General features: G+C 37.5%; 2 protein-coding genes, 1 non-coding gene and 3 pseudogenes across 4 annotated transcripts; 2 read left to right on the forward strand and 4 right to left on the reverse strand.

Moving 5' to 3' along the window:
* Nucleotides 1-1,303: 1,303 nt before the first annotated feature.
* On the reverse strand, nt 1,304-4,409 carry LOC104744135 (DNA replication complex GINS protein SLD5-like; annotated as a pseudogene). The gene is made up of 6 exons (XR_015580837.1): nt 4,240-4,409; nt 4,027-4,153; nt 1,939-2,021; nt 1,734-1,844; nt 1,514-1,586; nt 1,304-1,421 (listed from the first exon to the last, which is right to left on the reverse strand). The product of XR_015580837.1 is annotated as a DNA replication complex GINS protein SLD5-like (transcript).
* A 1,003-nt stretch (nt 4,410-5,412) lies between these two features.
* LOC104744136 (agamous-like MADS-box protein AGL97) lies at nt 5,413-6,341 on the forward strand (annotated as a pseudogene).
* A 1,089-nt stretch (nt 6,342-7,430) lies between these two features.
* LOC147928916 (U4 spliceosomal RNA) lies at nt 7,431-7,562 on the reverse strand (annotated as a pseudogene).
* A 178-nt stretch (nt 7,563-7,740) lies between these two features.
* LOC147928917 (U1 spliceosomal RNA) lies at nt 7,741-7,904 on the reverse strand. The gene has a single exon (XR_015581041.1). It is a non-coding gene; the product is annotated as a U1 spliceosomal RNA (small nuclear RNA).
* A 5,349-nt stretch (nt 7,905-13,253) lies between these two features.
* Nucleotides 13,254-15,332, forward strand: LOC104742848 (ABC transporter G family member 10). The gene has a single exon (XM_019236288.2). The coding sequence runs from the start codon at nt 13,275-13,277 to the stop codon at nt 15,144-15,146; it is 1,872 nt and encodes a 623-aa protein (XP_019091833.1). The 5' UTR covers nt 13,254-13,274; the 3' UTR covers nt 15,147-15,332.
* Nucleotides 15,286-17,939, reverse strand: LOC104742846 (protein DJ-1 homolog B). Its single transcript, XM_010463903.2, has 8 exons — nt 17,488-17,939; nt 17,193-17,393; nt 16,926-17,075; nt 16,657-16,839; nt 16,372-16,452; nt 16,001-16,201; nt 15,773-15,913; nt 15,286-15,637 (listed from the first exon to the last, which is right to left on the reverse strand). Exons 1-8 carry the CDS (start codon nt 17,674-17,676, stop codon nt 15,440-15,442), a joined length of 1,344 nt encoding a protein of 447 aa, XP_010462205.1. The 5' UTR covers nt 17,677-17,939; the 3' UTR covers nt 15,286-15,439.
* Between the last annotated feature and the right edge of the window lie 682 nt (nt 17,940-18,621).

Here is an 18,621-nt window from a genome sequence, read left to right on the forward strand (position 1 = left end):
CGACTTATCCAATTGTTTATTGTGACAATGTAGGTGCAACATATCTCTGTGCTAACCTTGTCTTTCACTCCCGCATGAAACACATCGCCTTGGACTACCATTTCATTTGGGAACAGGTTCAATCGGGTGAGTTAAGGGTTGAACATGTCTCCACTAAAGACCAGCTTGCAGATGCACTTACCAAACCATTGTCGCGAAGCAGGTTCACCGAGTTATTTGACAAGATTGGCGTGACTTCAGCCCCTCCATCTTGAGGGGGCGTGTAGAATGTATATATGGAAAGGCTAGTATTGTAAATGATAGATCCCTAATCTCTATTGTATCCCTACTATATAATGTACTCTCTCCATCTAATAAGTATTATTCAGCCTCTCATCTTATAAATCATACATATATATATATATGAAACAAAATCAGACTGATAGAACGTCACAAATTTAATCAATGGTAAGCTTTACATTTTAGAGACTTGTTGCATTTTAACTCTGAGATTACTGCATTTTAGAAGGTGTATAAATTGTGAATGATAAATATACTATAGGTCGTCGATATTGTTAATTAGGCCGAGTTGTGCTTCACTTGTTTAGAGAATGAGCAATAGCCCCTAGGCCACATCTAAGCATCTTGATCTTATTTGGAAAAAAAATTACGGCCACGTTTAACATATAGTCAAGTTTTAGTATTATTTCTGTTTCACAAAAAGTGTCATTTTGACATATTTCACACAAATTAAGAAAACATTAATATATATATATATATATATATATATATATCCTTATTTAATAAGTGTTTAATGAGTTAATTTAGTCATAGATCAAGAGAAATCTAATATAAAAAAACATTGAAAATATAAAATAATGTATTGGAAATGTAAAACAACACTTTTTGTAAAATGTATTGAAAATGTTGTAATATATTATATATTTCAATCTTTAAAATTACCATCATTTATCCTTTTGTTGTCATTTTTATTATTTTATATCCCTCCTCTCTATCCACTATTGCTAGTGAAGGAAAAGTTGGTGTAGAATCGGATATTTGGAAGGTCGCAGAATGGTTGTAGAGAGTGTAGGGAAGATGGACGACGCAAAAGAAGATAAACATTCTAAGAAGATCGATGATGCGCAAAAGAAGATAAACATTCTAAGAAGATCGATGACGATAAACTACGCACGAGCCACATCATGACAAGTTTCTATCAGGACATAAGGAAACTCATACACCATAAAATTTCACTATACAACTCAAAATCATAAACATTGAAGAGAACTACAAAAGGTAGCAGCACCACCCAAAACTTATGCTATGTTTGAGTTAAGATCAAGTCAATTTGGCCATATTCGATTGCTCCTTTTACAATCTTGTAACGTATGAAGTAGAGATCACCGCGCTCCATCTCCACAGTCTCGGGGCTCTCTCCTCTGCCAAAAGTAAGTAAAGGCAAAAAAACCCCACACTTAGATAACAGAAAGGTTGTGTATAAATGTGTATGGGGGAAAGAGAATTCTCTCACTCTTCATATCAATTGAGGGAGACAAAGTTGTTGTTTCTACAAACAACAAAGGTGTCCAAATGCGGCTGCGGCACTGTAAGTTCACAAGTTATAGTATAGTCTTCAGTAACACACAGAGAACTCTAGCTACTATATGAAAAGATTGTTCAACTATTATGACAAACCAACTCGGAATATGGTTCAAAGTGATAAGGTTAACTGGTTAAGGAAGGTAAGGTACCCATATCGTCCACTTCACTTATAAGTGATTGCTTGAGAACCGACTGATAGCTCTCAGGCAACTTAAGCAGTACACTCTCTTCGAAATGCTATTGCTAAATCATCAGCACACCTGTAGATGTAAATCATTCAAATATATATATATATGACTGACAATGCCCAGCTATTAACGTAAATTTGTAAGAATAAAGTAAGAATAAGCAAACCTTGTAGCAAACACCTTCTCTTGGTCAGACAGCCGTCTTTCAGCTTCTTCTGACTTGAGGTTGTGGAACAAAAACTTCTCTATCTGCAACCGTCAAATGAAAACCACTGGAGATACATATATGGCAAGAATTTTGTCTTTACAGCAAACATATTTGTACAACAGCTAACACCTGGTTTATTAACTGTCAAGCAAACATTGCATTCCAAATATCACTAACCATTTCCTACGAAATGATCAAAAGCAAAGCAGAGTCTAAGCAATCTATATTAACATTTTTGAAGTACATTTTGTGTTATACCCTTTTATTTTTGTTTATTTAAAAAGTTATTTACAACATTAACCCCTAAATTTTTTCCAAAAGTAACATTACTACAGATTTTGTTTCCTAAATATTTTACATTTCATTCCAACTAAATAAATAACAGTAATCAATATGGAAATAGAAACTATCATATATTTAACAACACATTTTGTTGTGTTTTGAAGATATTCTATATTTGAATCATTCGCAAACAAAGAAAACAACAAGATTCCTATTTTGTTTTCCAAAACCTGTGAGATTTGATTATTAACGTAAGAAAAACTTCGATTGACATTTATTTAAATATATAATTAACATATATAAACTTAATAAAAATTTTAATTATTACGAATATGTAAAATTAAAAAGTTTAAAATGCTATATAATGTGGTTATATAGTAAATGAGTTATAAAGAGGACATGTTGGAATTAATAAAATATTATAAAATTTGTGTTAACACGGGTTAAATCTTCATTTAATTATTTATCAACACTACTAATATTAGAATATTTGACATAAAATCAAGTTAATTTAACTAGAATGTGTAAAATAATTAAATCATTAGGAAAAATGTGACTTAATCACATCATAAAAATTACTTATTAAAGTAAAACCTCTATAAATTAATACTCTATAAATTAATAAACACTCTAAATTAATAAATTTTGTTAGTCCCAAGTCGGGACAGTGTAAAAAAAACAAAATTCGATAAGCTAATAAGATAATAATTTTTTTGAAACCCCATGTAAAATATGGTCCCACTAATATCATAAATTAATAATCATGTAAATTTACACACACACATATATATATATATATATATGTTGATATATTAAAGTATGTTTTTTCTTAAAACTCATATCTATAAAACAATTGTTATGTTGTATCTTCAAACTATAATGATATAAAATATTCTGTAACATTTCATAAAACACCTAAAACTTTTTAAAGATTTCAATTTCTAAATATGCATCATTTACATTTTGATAGTTTAATAGACTATTAAAATACGATAATTGATATTCTTATTCATAAATTTGAATATTTATGTCCTATGTATAAGTGAATTTGTCTGTAATATTTTTAACTCATTGTCAATAATATTTTTTAATTATTTCAAATTCAATTCCAATACCATAAAATTTACAACATCCAAAATTCTAATCTTATTTTGCAAAAATTGTCTCAATTCATAACTTTTAAAAAATTAAACAATAAAAAATATACATATACATTAATAATTATTAATTTACAGTATAAATAATAATTATTAATTTATAGATAAATTAATATTACTATAAATTAATAAAATGTCTTGGTCCCAACATTATTAATTTATAGAGGTTTTACTGTATGTATTTAGATCCCTTATTTTTTGTTATAATAACTAAAAATCAAAATAAAATCTCAAACATGAAACAAAACAAACTAAATATAACAAACAAATGGTCATTAAGTGTATTGCGGGTTAAAAAATAATATAAATGTTTATCCGCACAACAACCGAAAAATTTAGTTATTACTCTATTTACAAAACATCTAATATTTAACAAATAGATACAACAAAATATAAATTATAATAAAAATTATATGCTTGCGGTGTAACGCGGGTTAAAATCTAGTAATTTGCAAATATACTTACAGTCGCAATCAAAGTCTATTACGCAACATTCCTGTACTACAATTGACACTTTAAAAAAAAATCAACGTTGATAAAGTCACACCCCTAATCTGAGACTCGTGGAAATAGAAGATAGGGTGGACAAAAGATAAACAACACAGACCTTGAGGAGCCTAACCCTTAGATATGATCTGAGTAGTAGAAATTGGGTTCTATCCAAATCCATCTGATAAAAGAGACACTACCAAAGGGTCTTTACCATTTTCCACATAATCCTCAATTGTTTCTTCCTGTATTGTTGATGTATTACCAACATTTCAAAACTCAAAAAATCCCCAACACAAACAAACAAAATTAGGGTTTTAGAGATTTTTACCACTAATTCGATCTGTTCTTTGGCTATTTCAACAAGAGCTCCTTCGTACTGAAGAATCTCTGGCGCCGCTTTCTCGTTACGCCACGTCCTCTTCAATAGCTCAACGTCCGATGTTGACATCATTGTCTCATAATCCGCCGATGATACCCCGTTTCCGAATTTGACACCATTAGAATCTCAGACGCCGCCTTCTCGTTACGCCACGCCCTCTTCCCCTCTCTCTCTCTCTCTTCGCTAGAATGATACCGATCAGATCAATTTGGTCAAGTGGGAAATATAATACACAGGACTGCGGATTTTGGCGCCAAAATCAAGATCGAGGAAGAAAGGATTTTAGGGTTCATATCGAGCCTGAAAACGTAAGAGCTAAACCGTTTGGATCTTTAACACTGAATATCGAACAGAAATTCAAATAACTCTCTTTTATTAGAAAATAAGTTCTTACACGGTTTCTCCTTAACTCTATTTTCTAATCCTATTAAGCTCTTAGCTTTCTTTGAATCTTCAAGCTATTCTTTCTCTAAGCTTAAGATTCAATGCTAGGATCTCTCAATCTATGAAATGCTGATCTTTCTCAAGACCCATCCTCCCCTATTTATACTAATTGGACTTAGCCACACAATAGGCTAATTCCCAATTCTAATCAGAATTGTTAATTTCCTTTTTCTTTATAGTTTAGGAAATTAACAATTTTTCTTTGTAAAACTTCCTTTTATCCTTATAACAAGAAAGTATTTACTCTTCCAAAAACTTCTTCTTGCTTCATGTGATTTCTCTTAACCGCTTTAATAGATTTCCTCTTTGGTTTAATCCTGCTGATCCACATCTTGTACTACTTTTGTTTTAGTACAACACTTATGTCAATAGATGCATCTTCAGAGCCTTTACAACAAATGTGTGGGCTTTTAACCCCATGCGATATTATTTGAACCGACGTAGCAAATGGTTTAATTCGGTTTAGTAAATTAATTACGTAAACCGGAAAAATTGAAGCAGATATAGTTTAGATGTGAGGGTTAAGGTTATTTCCTTTTCTTTATTACCAATTAGAATTAGGAAATCATAGCAAATTGTTGTTAGGAAATCATAGCAAATTGTTGTTAGGAAATCATTATTATAAAAAAAAAACTCTCTCTCAACTCACTAGAAACTCTCTCTAATCAGAAGAAAACAATGGTGAAGAAAGGAGGAATGAAGAGGAAGATAGATATTAAGAAGATCAAAAAGAAGAGCTCTCAAGGACCTGTGTCAAACGTCGTAACGGACTCTTCAGTAAAGCCGCTCAGCTTTGTCTCCTCTCCGGTGCACAAGTCGCTGTCTTAGCTACTCCTTCTTCTTCCGAATCCAACGTCTCCTACTACTCCTTCGGTCACTCCTCCGTGGATGGCGTTGTCTCTGCTTTTCTCTCGGTACAACGTCATGTTCCCGTTCCTAATCCTGATTCCCGAGGTTGACAAAGCGATGAGGGAGGACGTTGGTATCTGCTTGACTCGTAAGAACCTAGGGTTAGGGTTTTGGTGGAACAACGAGAGGCTTATCAGATCGGAGGATCCGCGAGAGATTAGTGACGTAATTGATTCCATGTGGATGTTGTTGGGTAATCTCAAGGAATTGCGTGCGGATGAAGCTTCTTTCGTTAATAATAATAATCAAGCTTTCGTTAATGATCACGAGGACCTGAAGAACAACGAGAAGAGTGGTTTTATCTTAGACGGCGCAACTCAAGAGCCGGATCAAACCCTAAATCATCTGCAATCTATTTGTACTACTTCTCCAATCATCCCTGATGTTATCGATGATCAGTCCACTTCTCCAGATGATGATTCTCTCAGAGCGGACACAGTCTTCACTGATGATCTACCTGCAGATACGAACGACATCACTGAAGAACAAGATCAGATCTTCTCGCTTTGTGAAAGCTTCTGCGTTACGGACAACAACAACAACAACTCTATTACTGAAGTAAACTTGGATTTCGATCAAGAGCTGGATATTGATCAACTCATTGATTCGATACTAATTTTGAAAGCTCCCTCGATGATTGGTACACTCATCAGGAGATTGGTTTGAACCTCGATCAGTGTTTTCCATATATCAGCTAAATTGATCCAACTCAAAATTTGATCTTCAGTTTGGTTTATGTAATATAAGATTTGTGATTTGTTTTTATGATTTGTTGTATTTGTGGTTTATTTCAAATTCAATTCTTTTCATTAATCTTTAAATCAACTTGTATATCTTATCTGATATTAAATTTGGAAGCAAACCAAAAAGGTGATTATAGAATCAATGAGCATTTACAGCAAGAATCATGACTGTGTCTTAACAGCAATCTCTGGTTTTCTTGTTAATGCATCTCTTTTTCCCATTCCCTGAGATTTCTTCAGGAGATTGTTTGTAATCATGATGGCTCAGTTTCATCAACTTCTAGCATTCTCTACCTCGAACGGTCTAAAACTGTTAATATCATCATTCACGTACCTTGCTTATTCTGCGACGTCTCAAAGTATATCATCATTCACGTACTGTGAGCTGAGCTCTAAGGGAACTCAATGGTCTCTTTCTGATGAGGTTTACGTGAGCCTCTGCGTGTAAAGGCAGTGAAATTCTCTCGGTGCAGTCAAGGTAACTAGCACCCGTAGTTCCCCATGTCACTCAGTTTCAGGGTCAAAACCGCACCATTCTCCCCTCCCTAAACAAGTTAATATGGTGATCAATGTACACATGAGAAACCAAACACATCTAATTGAAAGATTGAGCATTTGATGTTACATGATGAAGCAGTTGTTGCATTGCTTTATAGTTTTGCGAAACCTGATCCCACTGGGCTTTGACATGCATTCACATGTTTAGAGATGGCGGCGTATGTCTGAATTGGCTGCCATTGGAACATGTTTTTGAACTTCAGCTCCGACGGTAAGTTTGTCAGCAGAAACCCATCAGTGACTTCCACAGAAAACGTTACTAAAAATTGAGAATCTCACCACCTGAAATTTTGAACTTCAGGATATATACTCCTATATATAGCTGAAAGTGAGTGAATTGTGTTGTTAACATTACCGGGGAAATGAACATTGTTAACCACCATACAAAACGTTTGTTTTGCTATTAACAATTAGGTCAGACAAAGAAACAATGCCATGAGTTGAGTTAAAAAAAAATTTAAACTGAAAATTGTAGGGCTTTACCCCGAAAGGATCCCTTCCAAAAATTCTCAAAGGTTTTTACACCCTAAGAGGGGGTTTGGAAATAGTTTTCAACCAGCAATAGACGCGCCTCGGTTAGAACCTCACTAGCTGCGTCATTGCCCCAAGCGCAAAGATAACTTTCTTTCAACAACTGCCTCTTTCTTTTATACCAAAACAGAACATATCAACTTGATGTATACTTCCGATGTGGGACTCTGTCCAAAGTACTACTAAATATGGATTTCCAAAAGTTAACATTCCTAAGAGTGTTGTCAATTAAAAAAAGTACAAAGTATGATTAAGACTGAAAATGGTAGAGGCCGCGCGAACGCAGGCCTCCTCTGCCACAAATAATGACGCAGGCTCTCCCACTTGGGGAGACCTTAAGCTAAGCACCCCTCCTTTATGTGCAATGGAGGTTACTAGCTTAGGCCACTCTTCTTCTTGATCAAGAATTGACCCCGTCCAGGTAAGTACTTTTCTAATTCGGTCTACATCTTCTCTTATACTCTGCTTCTTCAATCATTCCTTCAGTTCTAACCGATGTGGGACTGATACGTTTTCATAAGAAACGACATGAGTTGTGTGATGGGCCGTACGTTAACAAGACCCATTTGTGTTTATTTCTAATTTTCTAGGGTAGAAGAACTCTTACTTAGGGTTCGGTTGTTTGACTGGTTTTTTAACTAGTATGGTCGATCCATGTGGCCCTCCTGGTTATAAGTTTGCATACCCGTTTATTGGCTCTTGTTTGAATTTTTCGTACATTCAGCAATACTGATCCAAACAAACCAAAGAGGCAAAATGTTCGATCCGAACCAATCCGAACAAACCAAAGAAGCAACATATACCTTTCATAGTGTGTTTAACAAGCAAACATTTTTTCTCAAAATAATCAAATTAGCTAGCAAATTGGTTTCTTCGGAGAGTATTCAATCCTTATTCCCTGAACGCGAAACCTCAAAATGGCACAGGAGTTCGAAACACGTAATTAGTTTTGTAGGTGATGATACTACGTACTCCATATAATTAACCACCAAACTGGGTAGAAAAAAAAGAACTAATAAATTAGATAAAACAAGTTCACCAACAAGGCAAACACATTTCACGGTCAACTTTTCAGCTCACCCGAATTTAGATATCTCCAAAGAAACCAATCTCTTTCTAACTAATTTTTTTATTTTTATTTTTGCTTTTTCTTGTACCTCTTCACAATTCTTACACCCAATATAAGAATTAAGAAAGATACAAAATATTTTAATTTCTTATTATATTTTTTTTGGTCAACCAATTTCATTAGAATTCATCTGACTGTATCATATACATTATTTAAGGACAGTAATTTATTAAGAGAAAATATAGCATTTTTATTTGGTCATACAAAATTACTAATTAGTATACAATTTTAAAGCTTGGAAGTATAAATATCTTTGATTTTTAGTTATAGTCAAATGCTTTTCGGTATTTATGGAAGGCAATGAGAGAAAGCTTATTAAAAGTCTTCAAGCTTTTGAATGTTTGAATAATATAAGCTGAGAGGTTCCTTAAAGTTTGGTGTGTTAGTTCATCTTCTCTACCATTTATTCTTCACTTAATCTCACACTCTTTGTTCAGTTTTTTAATATCTCTATCTTCTTAATCAAAGTTTGATGCTTTCTTTTCCCATCTTTCTTTCTTAGATGGAATTTGTTGGAGATTGGTTTCAGGTTAGCTATCGGTTTACTCTAATTGCAGTTGGTTTCGTCATGGTTATAGGTGACTTGGCCGTGAAGCTGTTTGGTCAATATGTCAATCCCGTAAGATCAGCAAAGTTAATATAGCTTTCCTTGTATGTATAGATATGATTCGTATGGATCTGCTCTCTCGAGTATATATGTTTTTGTAAATCAAGTCATAAGGGACAGAATAAAAAACTTTGGAATCTCTGTTTCTTCATGGTATCAGAGCTTGAATCATTTTTGTGAAATTAAAGGTTTTTCTTATCGTTTTTTTTTCACGACAATGACGGACGGACAGACTCAGACGAACCTGAATGGGAATTTTCCCACGAACCCGAATGGCACTCCTGCCACGAACCCGAATGGCACTCCTCGCAGTCGTTCTGTACCAGGACGTGGCCGTGGTGGAGCAAGCTCCAATGGAGGTCGAGGACGCGGGTCTGCAGCATATGCTAACCGTGTTTGTGTTCCGAACCTTGACGTAACAGAACACGCCAACCATGTGGTGACTGATCGTGATCGTGAGGGTCTCACTTTAACTGAGGATCAATGGCGTACCATCAAAAGAGTCCTCAATGCTGGCAAGGACGAGCCCACCGAAAAGTTAACCGGTAAGTCCAACGTTCCCTCTTGGATTATGGATACAGGCGCCTCTCATCATTTGACAGGAAAGTTTGATATTCTTACAAATGTAAGAGATATGCCTCCGGTTTTAATTATTCTGGCTGATGGTAGAGAAAGGGTTTCTGTGAAAGAAGGGACAGTTAGACTTAGTTCAGATTTGGTTATGAATTCAGTCTTCTATGTTGAGGAGTTTCAATCTGATTTGCTTTCAATTGGACAATTGATGGATGAAAACCGTTGTGTTTTGCAAATGACTGATCACTTTCTTGTGGTTCAGGACCGCACTTTGAAGACTGTGATTGGGACGGGTATTAGAGCAGGAGGAACTTTTTACTTTCGTAGTATGGAGATCGCAGCATCAGTCACTACGAAAGAGGAGAAGGAGTATGAGCTGTGGCATAAAAGGATGGGTCATCCTTCTGCGAGAGTAGTCGGTTTACTTCCTGCAATTTCTGTTTCTGTTTCTTCTTCAAGTTTAAATCAAGCGTGTGATATATGTCTCCGCGCAAAGCAAACTCGAACTTCATTTCCATTGAGTATGAATAAGACATCTCGTATTTTTGAGTTAATCCACTGTGATTTATGGGGACCTTACCGCACAACTTCTCATTCTGGGGCCAAATATTTTCTGACAATAGTAGATGATTATTCTAGAGGAGTTTGGTTGTATTTGTTGGCTGAAAAACGTGAGGCTTCTGGTCATTTAAAAAATTTCTTAGCTTTAACAGAGCGTCAATTTGGGGTGCAAGTTCAAACAATACGCAGTGATAACGGTTCAGAGTTCATGTGTTTAACAAAGTTTTTCCAAGAACACGGTATTCTTCATGAACGTTCGTGTGTTTCTACGCCTGAGCAGAATGGCAGGGTTGAAAGAAAACACAGACACATTCTCAATATTGCGAGGGCTTTACGGTTTCAAGCGCAACTGCCTTTAAAGTTTTGGGGCGAATGTGTTTTAACAGCGGCTTACTTGATTAATCGAACTCCCAGCTCTATTTTGAACAACAAAACTCCGTATGAACGTCTTCATAAGAAGCCTCCTCAGTATGGACATTTAAAAGTTTTTGGGAGCTTGTGTTATGCTCACAATCAAAAACGTCACGGCGACAAATTCGAGTCACGAAGTCGACGGTGTTTGTTCGTTGGTTATCCAAATGGTCAAAAAGGTTGGAGATTGTTTGATTTAGAATCACAAGAATTTTTTGTCTCACGAGATGTGGTCTTCTCCGAATCTGAATTTCCATTTTCTCCAAGCTCGACAATGGAGGTCTCTCACGTTGATGAAGAAGATACACCAAAGTTGTGGGCTTCAATTTCTAGTGGCCCATTACAAGAAGAACATCTTAATGTCCCTCAAGGCCCGTTACATTATTCAGGCCCAAATGAAGAAAGTCAAGGTCCACGTGAATTTGAGACCACGTCTTCATCTTCCAATGACTCTCCTGCGGCTACGACGGAAGCAGAAACCTCGCCGGTGCTCACTCCCTCTGGCTCAGCCTCGCCACCGGAATTAAGACTAGATTCCGATTTGACAGCTTCAACCTCTACAGTTGCAGCTCCAGTTAACCGGCCAAGTTCTCGTCGGAATAAACGTTCGAAAGCGACGGTTGGTGGTCCGATAGCACAACCTCCTCCCCGTCAAAGTAAGCGAAAGAGAGAAGCTCCTGTCCACTTAAAAGATTATGTTGTTAATTCTGCTGCTTGTGAATCACCGAATTCTTTCTCCACCAAGGTACGGTACCCAATTTCGAAACAGGATTCTAAAAACCGTTTTTCTAAATCTCATGTTGCGTATATGGCTGCGGTTGCAAAAGCCGTTGAACCAAGATCGTATAAAGAGGCTGTTGCTGATGACCGTTGGAATAACGCAATGACAACCGAAATTGATGCTCAAGAGGAAAATGGTACATGGACGATAGAAGATTTACCTCCAGGAAAACGAGCAATCGGCTGTCAATGGGTCTACAAAGTTAAATATCACTCTGATGGATCCGTTGAGAGGTATAAGGCACGACTTGTTGCACTTGGCAACAAACAAAAAGAGGGTGAAGACTATGGTGAAACCTTTGCCCCTGTGGCTAAGATGGGAACGGTGCGAATGTTTCTCGACGTTGCATCAAAACGAAACTGGGAAATCCATCAGATGGATGTCCACAATGCATTTTTACATGGAGATCTTCGCGAAGAAGTCTACATGAAGCTACCCCCTGGCTTTGCTGCTTCTCATCCCAACAAGGTATGTCGTCTACGCAAAGCCTTGTATGGTTTAAAACAGGCTCCACGATGCTGGTTTGAGAAGTTGACAACATCATTGAAGAATTATGGATTTAAACAATCCTTGTCCGACTATTCTTTGTTCACTTTGACCAGGGGAGCTGTTCGGATCAATATACTGATTTATGTTGATGACCTGATAATTTCGGGGAGTTCACCAAAGGCAAACCAAGATTTTAAAGATTATTTGGCATCATGTTTTCACATGAAGGATTTGGGACCTCTAAAATATTTTTTGGGGATAGAGGTTGCAAGGAACTCGGCAGGCATATACATATGTCAGCGCAAATATGCGTTAGATATCATCTCTGAAACTGGTATGATGGGAGCAAAACCAGCGACTTTTCCACTAGAACAAACTCATGAGCTCATGTTGTCTGAATCACCTCTTCTTCCTCAGCCCCAACAGTATCGACGGTTGATTGGGCGTTTGATCTACTTGGCAGTAACACGGCCAGACCTCGCATTCTCTGTTCATATGCTGGCCAGGTTTATGCAACAGCCACGTGAAGATCATTGGGAGGCTGCGCTTCGAATCGTTCGTTATTTAAAGTCTGATCCCGGCCAAGGTATTTTGCTGCGTCGAACAGGTGATTTTCAGATCACTGGGTGGTGTGACTCTGACTATGCGACTTGTCCCATATCTCGAAGGTCTGTTACTGGTTATATAGTTCAGCTTGGTGATTCACCAATTTCATGGAAAACTCGAAAGCAAGAAACCGTGAGCAAGTCCTCTGCAGAAGCGGAGTATCGGGCAATGTCATTTCTTACATCAGAACTTTTATGGCTCAAACAGTTGTTGCTTACTCTGGGAGTTCGACATGATCAGCCAATGGTGGTGTGTTGTGACAGTAAACCGGCCATACACATCGCAACAAATCCCGTATTCCATGAACGCACTAAACATATAGAGATTGACTGCCATTTTGTTCGTGATGAGCTTGTTCGTCGTAATCTTGTTCTTCGTCACGTTGGCACTGAATTTCAGCTTGCGGATATCTTTACAAAACCCCTTGGTCGAGCCAGCTTCGCATCGTTTCGGATCAAGTTAGGCATACGAAACTTGTATGCTCCAACTTGAGGGGGAGTGTTGGAGATTGGTTTCAGGTTAGCTATCGGTTTACTCTAATTGCAGTTGGTTTCGTCATGGTTATAGGTGACTTGGCCGTGAAGCTGTTTGGTCAATATGTCAATCCCGTAAGATCAGCAAAGTTAATATAGCTTTCCTTGTATGTATAGATATGATTCGTATGGATCTGCTCTCTCGAGTATATATGTTTTTGTAAATCAAGTCATAAGGGACAGAATAAAAAACTTTGGAATCTCTGTTTCTTCAGAATTACCGGTGAAAGCTCCTATTCCCGGTGGCCGGAAAATCTCATATAGGCTAGAAACCAATAATCTATCATATCGATTAGGCGGAAGCACTCCAAAATTTTCTAATTTATGTGGTTTGTTGAGTGAGAAGGAAGAAAAAGTTATATTGAAGGATGTTTCTTGTGATGCAAGATCCGCAGAGATCACTGCCATCGCCGGTCCTAGTGGGGCAGGAAAAACCACGTTGCTAGAGATTCTCGCTGGAAAAGTTTCTCATGGGAAAGTTTCGGGGCAGGTGCTTGTCAATGGTAGGCCTATGGATGGTCCCGAGTACAGGAGGCTTTCAGGGTTTGTGCCACAAGAAGATGCTCTGTTTCCGTTTCTTACAGTGCAAGAAACACTGATGTACAGTGCGCTCCTAAGGCTGAAGACTAAGAAGAAAGATGCAGCTGCAAAGGTGAAGAGGCTGATTCAAGAACTCGGTCTTGAACGTGTTGCGGATTCAAGGATCGGTCAAGGAACACGATCTGGAATCTCTGGAGGAGAGAGAAGAAGGGTTTCTATTGGAGTTGAACTTGTTCATGATCCAAATGTTATATTGATTGATGAGCCAACCTCTGGTTTGGATTCAGCGTCCGCTCTTCAGGTTGTGATGCTTCTAAAAGATATGACGGTTAAACAAGGTAAAACCATTGTTCTGACGATTCACCAGCCTGGTTTTCGCATACTTGAGCAGATAGACCGGATAGTGTTGCTCTCTAATGGGGTGGTTGTTCAAAACGGATCGGTTAATAGCCTTCATCAGAAGATTAAGTTCTCCGGTCACCAGATACCTCGGCGTGTAAATGTCTTGGAGTATGCAATTGATATTGCAGGGAGTCTTGAACCGATCAGAACACAGAGTTGCAGAGAAATCTCATGTTATGGTCATAGCAAAACATGGAAGAGCTGCTACATTAATGCTGGAGACTTTCAACAATCTGATTCTCACAGCAACTCAGTGTTAGAGGAAGTGCAGATACTTGGGCAAAGATCTTGCAAGAACATCTTCAGAACCAAGCAATTGTTCACAACCAGAGCTTTACAGGCCTCCATTGCGGGTCTTATACTCGGCTCAATTTACTTGAACGTGGGAAATCAAAAGCAAGAAGCGAAAGTTTTGCGAACCGGGTTCTTCGCATTTACCCTCACTTTCTTGCTATCTTCTACAACAGAGGGACTTCCAATTTTCTTGCAAGACCGGAGAATCCTAATGAGAGAGACATCGAGACGAGCTTACAGAGTTCTGTCTTATGTTTTAGCAGATACCCTCATCTTCATTCCCTTCCTGTTGATCATAAGCATGCTCTTTGCTACTCCGGTTTATTGGCTGGTTGGTCTCAGAAGAGAGCTAGACGGGTTCTTCTACTTCTCATTGGTGATATGGATTGTTCTTCTGATGTCAAACTCTTTTGTTGCATGTTTCAGTGCTCTTGTCCCAAACTTCATAATGGGGACATCAGTAATCTCAGGTCTCATGGGATCTTTCTTCCTCTTTTCTGGGTATTTCATCGCAAAGGAGAGGATCCCGGTTTACTGGGAGTTCATGCATTATCTCAGCCTCTTCAAGTATCCATTTGAGTGCCTGATGATCAACGAGTATCGAGGAGACGTGTTCTTAATACAACAAGACCTCAAGGAGTCTCAGAAATGGAGCAATCTTGGTATCATGGCAAGTTTCATCGTCGGGTACAGAGTCCTTGGATTCTTCATCTTATGGTACAGATGTTACAGAACAAGAAGCTAGGTTAATAACAATGATCTGCAGATATAATTCAATTTGTTTTGTAATTTTAAAAAAAAATTTACTTTCTCATATTCTTTCTTTTTGGTCCGCACCTTCTTATATTCTAAAATTCGCAATGTAAAGAAAAAAAACATTCTGATGAATACTGAGTAACCTCGTTTATTTATAAGACATTATTAAGCATCAGACTCAGTACAAAGCTCACCACAACATAGGTTCATTCATTAATAGTTTGATACTAAAGACTTCTTTCTTTCTTATTAAAGTCACTCTTACCTAAGATACTCATGAGTTTACACAAGTGTTGCCTTTGCAAGCTGAAGTCCTTTCTCGCGCCCGTAAAACTTTTCTACAATTGCAAGTGCAAACTCCAATGAGGTTCCTGGACCCCTGCTCGTTATGAGATTGCCGTCAACCAAGACTCTATGCTCGATGTGACTCTGGTCCGACAGTTTGCTGCACATTGCTGGGAACGCCGTTGCCTTCTTACCCTGTACAAACATTAATAAACTTGTGAATATTGATTACAGATAATTCCATGGCATCAGAAATATAGACATGATCCTACGCATCTGAGTCTCTATAATGTGTAAGCTATCGTGAATTCTCTCTCGCTTTGTTTGTACCTTGAGTAAACCATGTGGCTCAAACACGAGAGCAGGAGAAGCACAAATTGCTCCATATGGTTTGTTTGATTCCGCCTGCTTCTTTAACATACTCACTAGCTTCTCCGAACTTGCAAATGCTTCAGCGCCACCGAGACCACCCTGTGAATTGAAAGAGAACCCATCATGCTCACTGTCAATGAATTTTGAAACTATAAACTTTCGTCAGTTGAAGAAGTTAGCACTCACAGGTAACACAATCAGATCGTATGAATTCTTTTCAGCCTCATCGAGAAGTACATCTGCCACTAACTTGACTTTACGAGATGCGACCACTTCCAAACTGTTACCAAGTGCAGCAACGACGACATTTGCTTTTGCCCGCCTCAGGACATCAATGATAGCAACAGCTTCCATTTCCTCCGAGCCATTTGCAATGGGTACAAGGATCTGAAAAGAAAAACCATTAATAAAGACAGGCAGATACATGATATTATCATATAACCACAGCTTCTGCAGCCAAATTATCTCTCACATTACAAATTTAATTAACCATCAGATAGAAATCATCCGCAAATGTTAAGGGTATAAACCCAAGTGGACAGTCAATTGAAAGTTACCTGAGGGGTACCGTCAAATGACCAGTTGACTTGGTTAAGCTCAGTAATAGTATACTCATCACCAGGGTTGGGACGCATCACCTGATATGCAAAGAGGAAGAAGAGAGACTAAGAGGTTACCATGTAATAAACACTATGCTACTATTAAATAAGTGCTCTCCTCGAATCAGCTACTTAACCTATCTTTTTGTGCTAAGAGCCATCTTCTAAAAAGAAATTGGTCTCTAAGGTCTATAATTTGGAGACCAAATTGAGGTTGATAGAAGAGTCGGGGACAAGACATACCAAGGGGCCTGAGACTTCAGCAGCTTTCTCTTTCCCAAGAAGTTGATCCACAAGCGTGACAGAGAACTCCATGGTGGTTCCAGGGCCTCTACTAGTCACTATCTTCCCATCAATTTCAACTCTTGACTCAACAGCTGTTGCACAAGTTGCTAGTTTCTCCATAAAAACCGGGTAACATGTTGCCTGCAAGGAACATACATGATTTACAAAACCAAATACAAACTCAAAAAGCAAAAGAACTTCTATAAAACTGATCACTACATACTTACTTTTTTACCCTCTAGTAGACCCCAAGTACCAAAGGCCAATGCAGGCGCACAACAGATAGCAGCGTTAAGTCGTCCATCAGTATCTTGTTTCTTCACCATATTCTCTAAAGGTTTACAGTTCTTAAGAGTCTCACCACCGGGAAGTCCTCCCTTAACCAATCATAAAGAACATAAACAATCAAATTATGAAATCAATACATCTAATTGCACAGCTATGAGCTTCAATTCTACAATTATACTAAATCTGGAGCGATCTCATAGACGTACCGGGAGCATAATAAGGTCGAAAACGGAGTCAGTAATCTCAGAGAGAAGAGTATCAGCGACCATCTTTACACCATGGCATGCGTCAACACCGACCTGATTCTCCACGGACGCCACCGTTACATCCGCCCCGCCTCGCCTCAGGACATCGATCATCACCACCGCTTCAAACGGCTCCGTACCATGCGCAACGGGAATCAAAACCTAATTAAGACTCATTGGATTCATCACGAGAAATTATAGCAAGGATCGATAACGATAAGGTTCATAGTAGTACGAAATCGATGATAACGAGTACCTTCTTAGTAGTAGATGAAGCCATAGTTGCAGAGATAGTAAAGGATCGTCGATTTATACGAAGAGAGGTTCGTCTAGAAGATTCAGAAGAAGAAGAAGAAGAGTGACGGAGTTTATTAGTGTTAGTAAAGGGAGTGACAGTGATTGGGTTAAAATAGCGATGATGACACAACAACGACGACGACGCCATTGACGTTTTTTTTTCCCGTTAACTTTGATGAAAGAGAAGCTCACTGATGAAACGAGATTTATCCTGACGTGTGTTAATCGGATTGGTTTGAAAGTGACAATGAGCCACTAATTTTTACACGTCATCGATAAAAACGGCACGTAGTTGAAATAAGGCGAGAACAACGTCCCGGTTAACGGTTTTGTTCATGCACTTGTTGCCGTTTGATGTCTACATGATTATTCCATAATACATTTAAAAAAAAAAAAAAGATGTGAGAAAATAAATCATACTAAGACATAAGCTACGGTCTTAAAAATGGAGATGAAGATAATAAATCTTAGAGTTAGGTGGCTTCGTGTCTTAAACCTTAGCATTGAAGCAACTTTCTATGATTAATTTTAAAGATTTAAAGATATTATGAAAAGACATATATGTATGTCGGATTTTCATGAATATTCCAATAGATATGTTTTGTATCTTTTTTTTTTTTGTTCACCCAAGATATATTATATTTTGTATCTAAATATTTTTTACTTTGGTGGTGACTGGTTCTCCCGCTACCTCCCGCAAACGCTGCATTTACGGGTGGTAGCGGTTGCTAGCGATTGGAACCAATCACACAAATCGCTCCTAGTCGCTCCAAATCGCTTCCAATCGCTTCAAACCACTGAATTTCAAAAGCTGTCTCCCGCAAGCGTTTGCGGTTGCGGGCGATTGCGATTGAATTTTTTTTTTTTTTTTTTTTTTTGTAAAAAAACTTAAAAAAAATCAATGATAATGAATTTTTTTTTGTTATATCTTCAATCTATCCATTTTACTCATTAAGGATGGGAAAAAATGAAATACGAATATGATTGCAGAGATTATAAAATAAACAATTAGAATTAAATAATATTCTAATTAACAATAACCCAAAAAACTTGATGTAAATTTAATGGCACATCGTACATAAGTTCAAAAAAA

The sequence above is a fragment of the Camelina sativa genome, chromosome 14, assembly GCF_030686135.1.
Source record: "Camelina sativa cultivar CO46 ecotype springtype chromosome 14, ASM3068613v1".
NCBI lineage: Eukaryota > Viridiplantae > Streptophyta > Magnoliopsida > Brassicales > Brassicaceae > Camelina > Camelina sativa.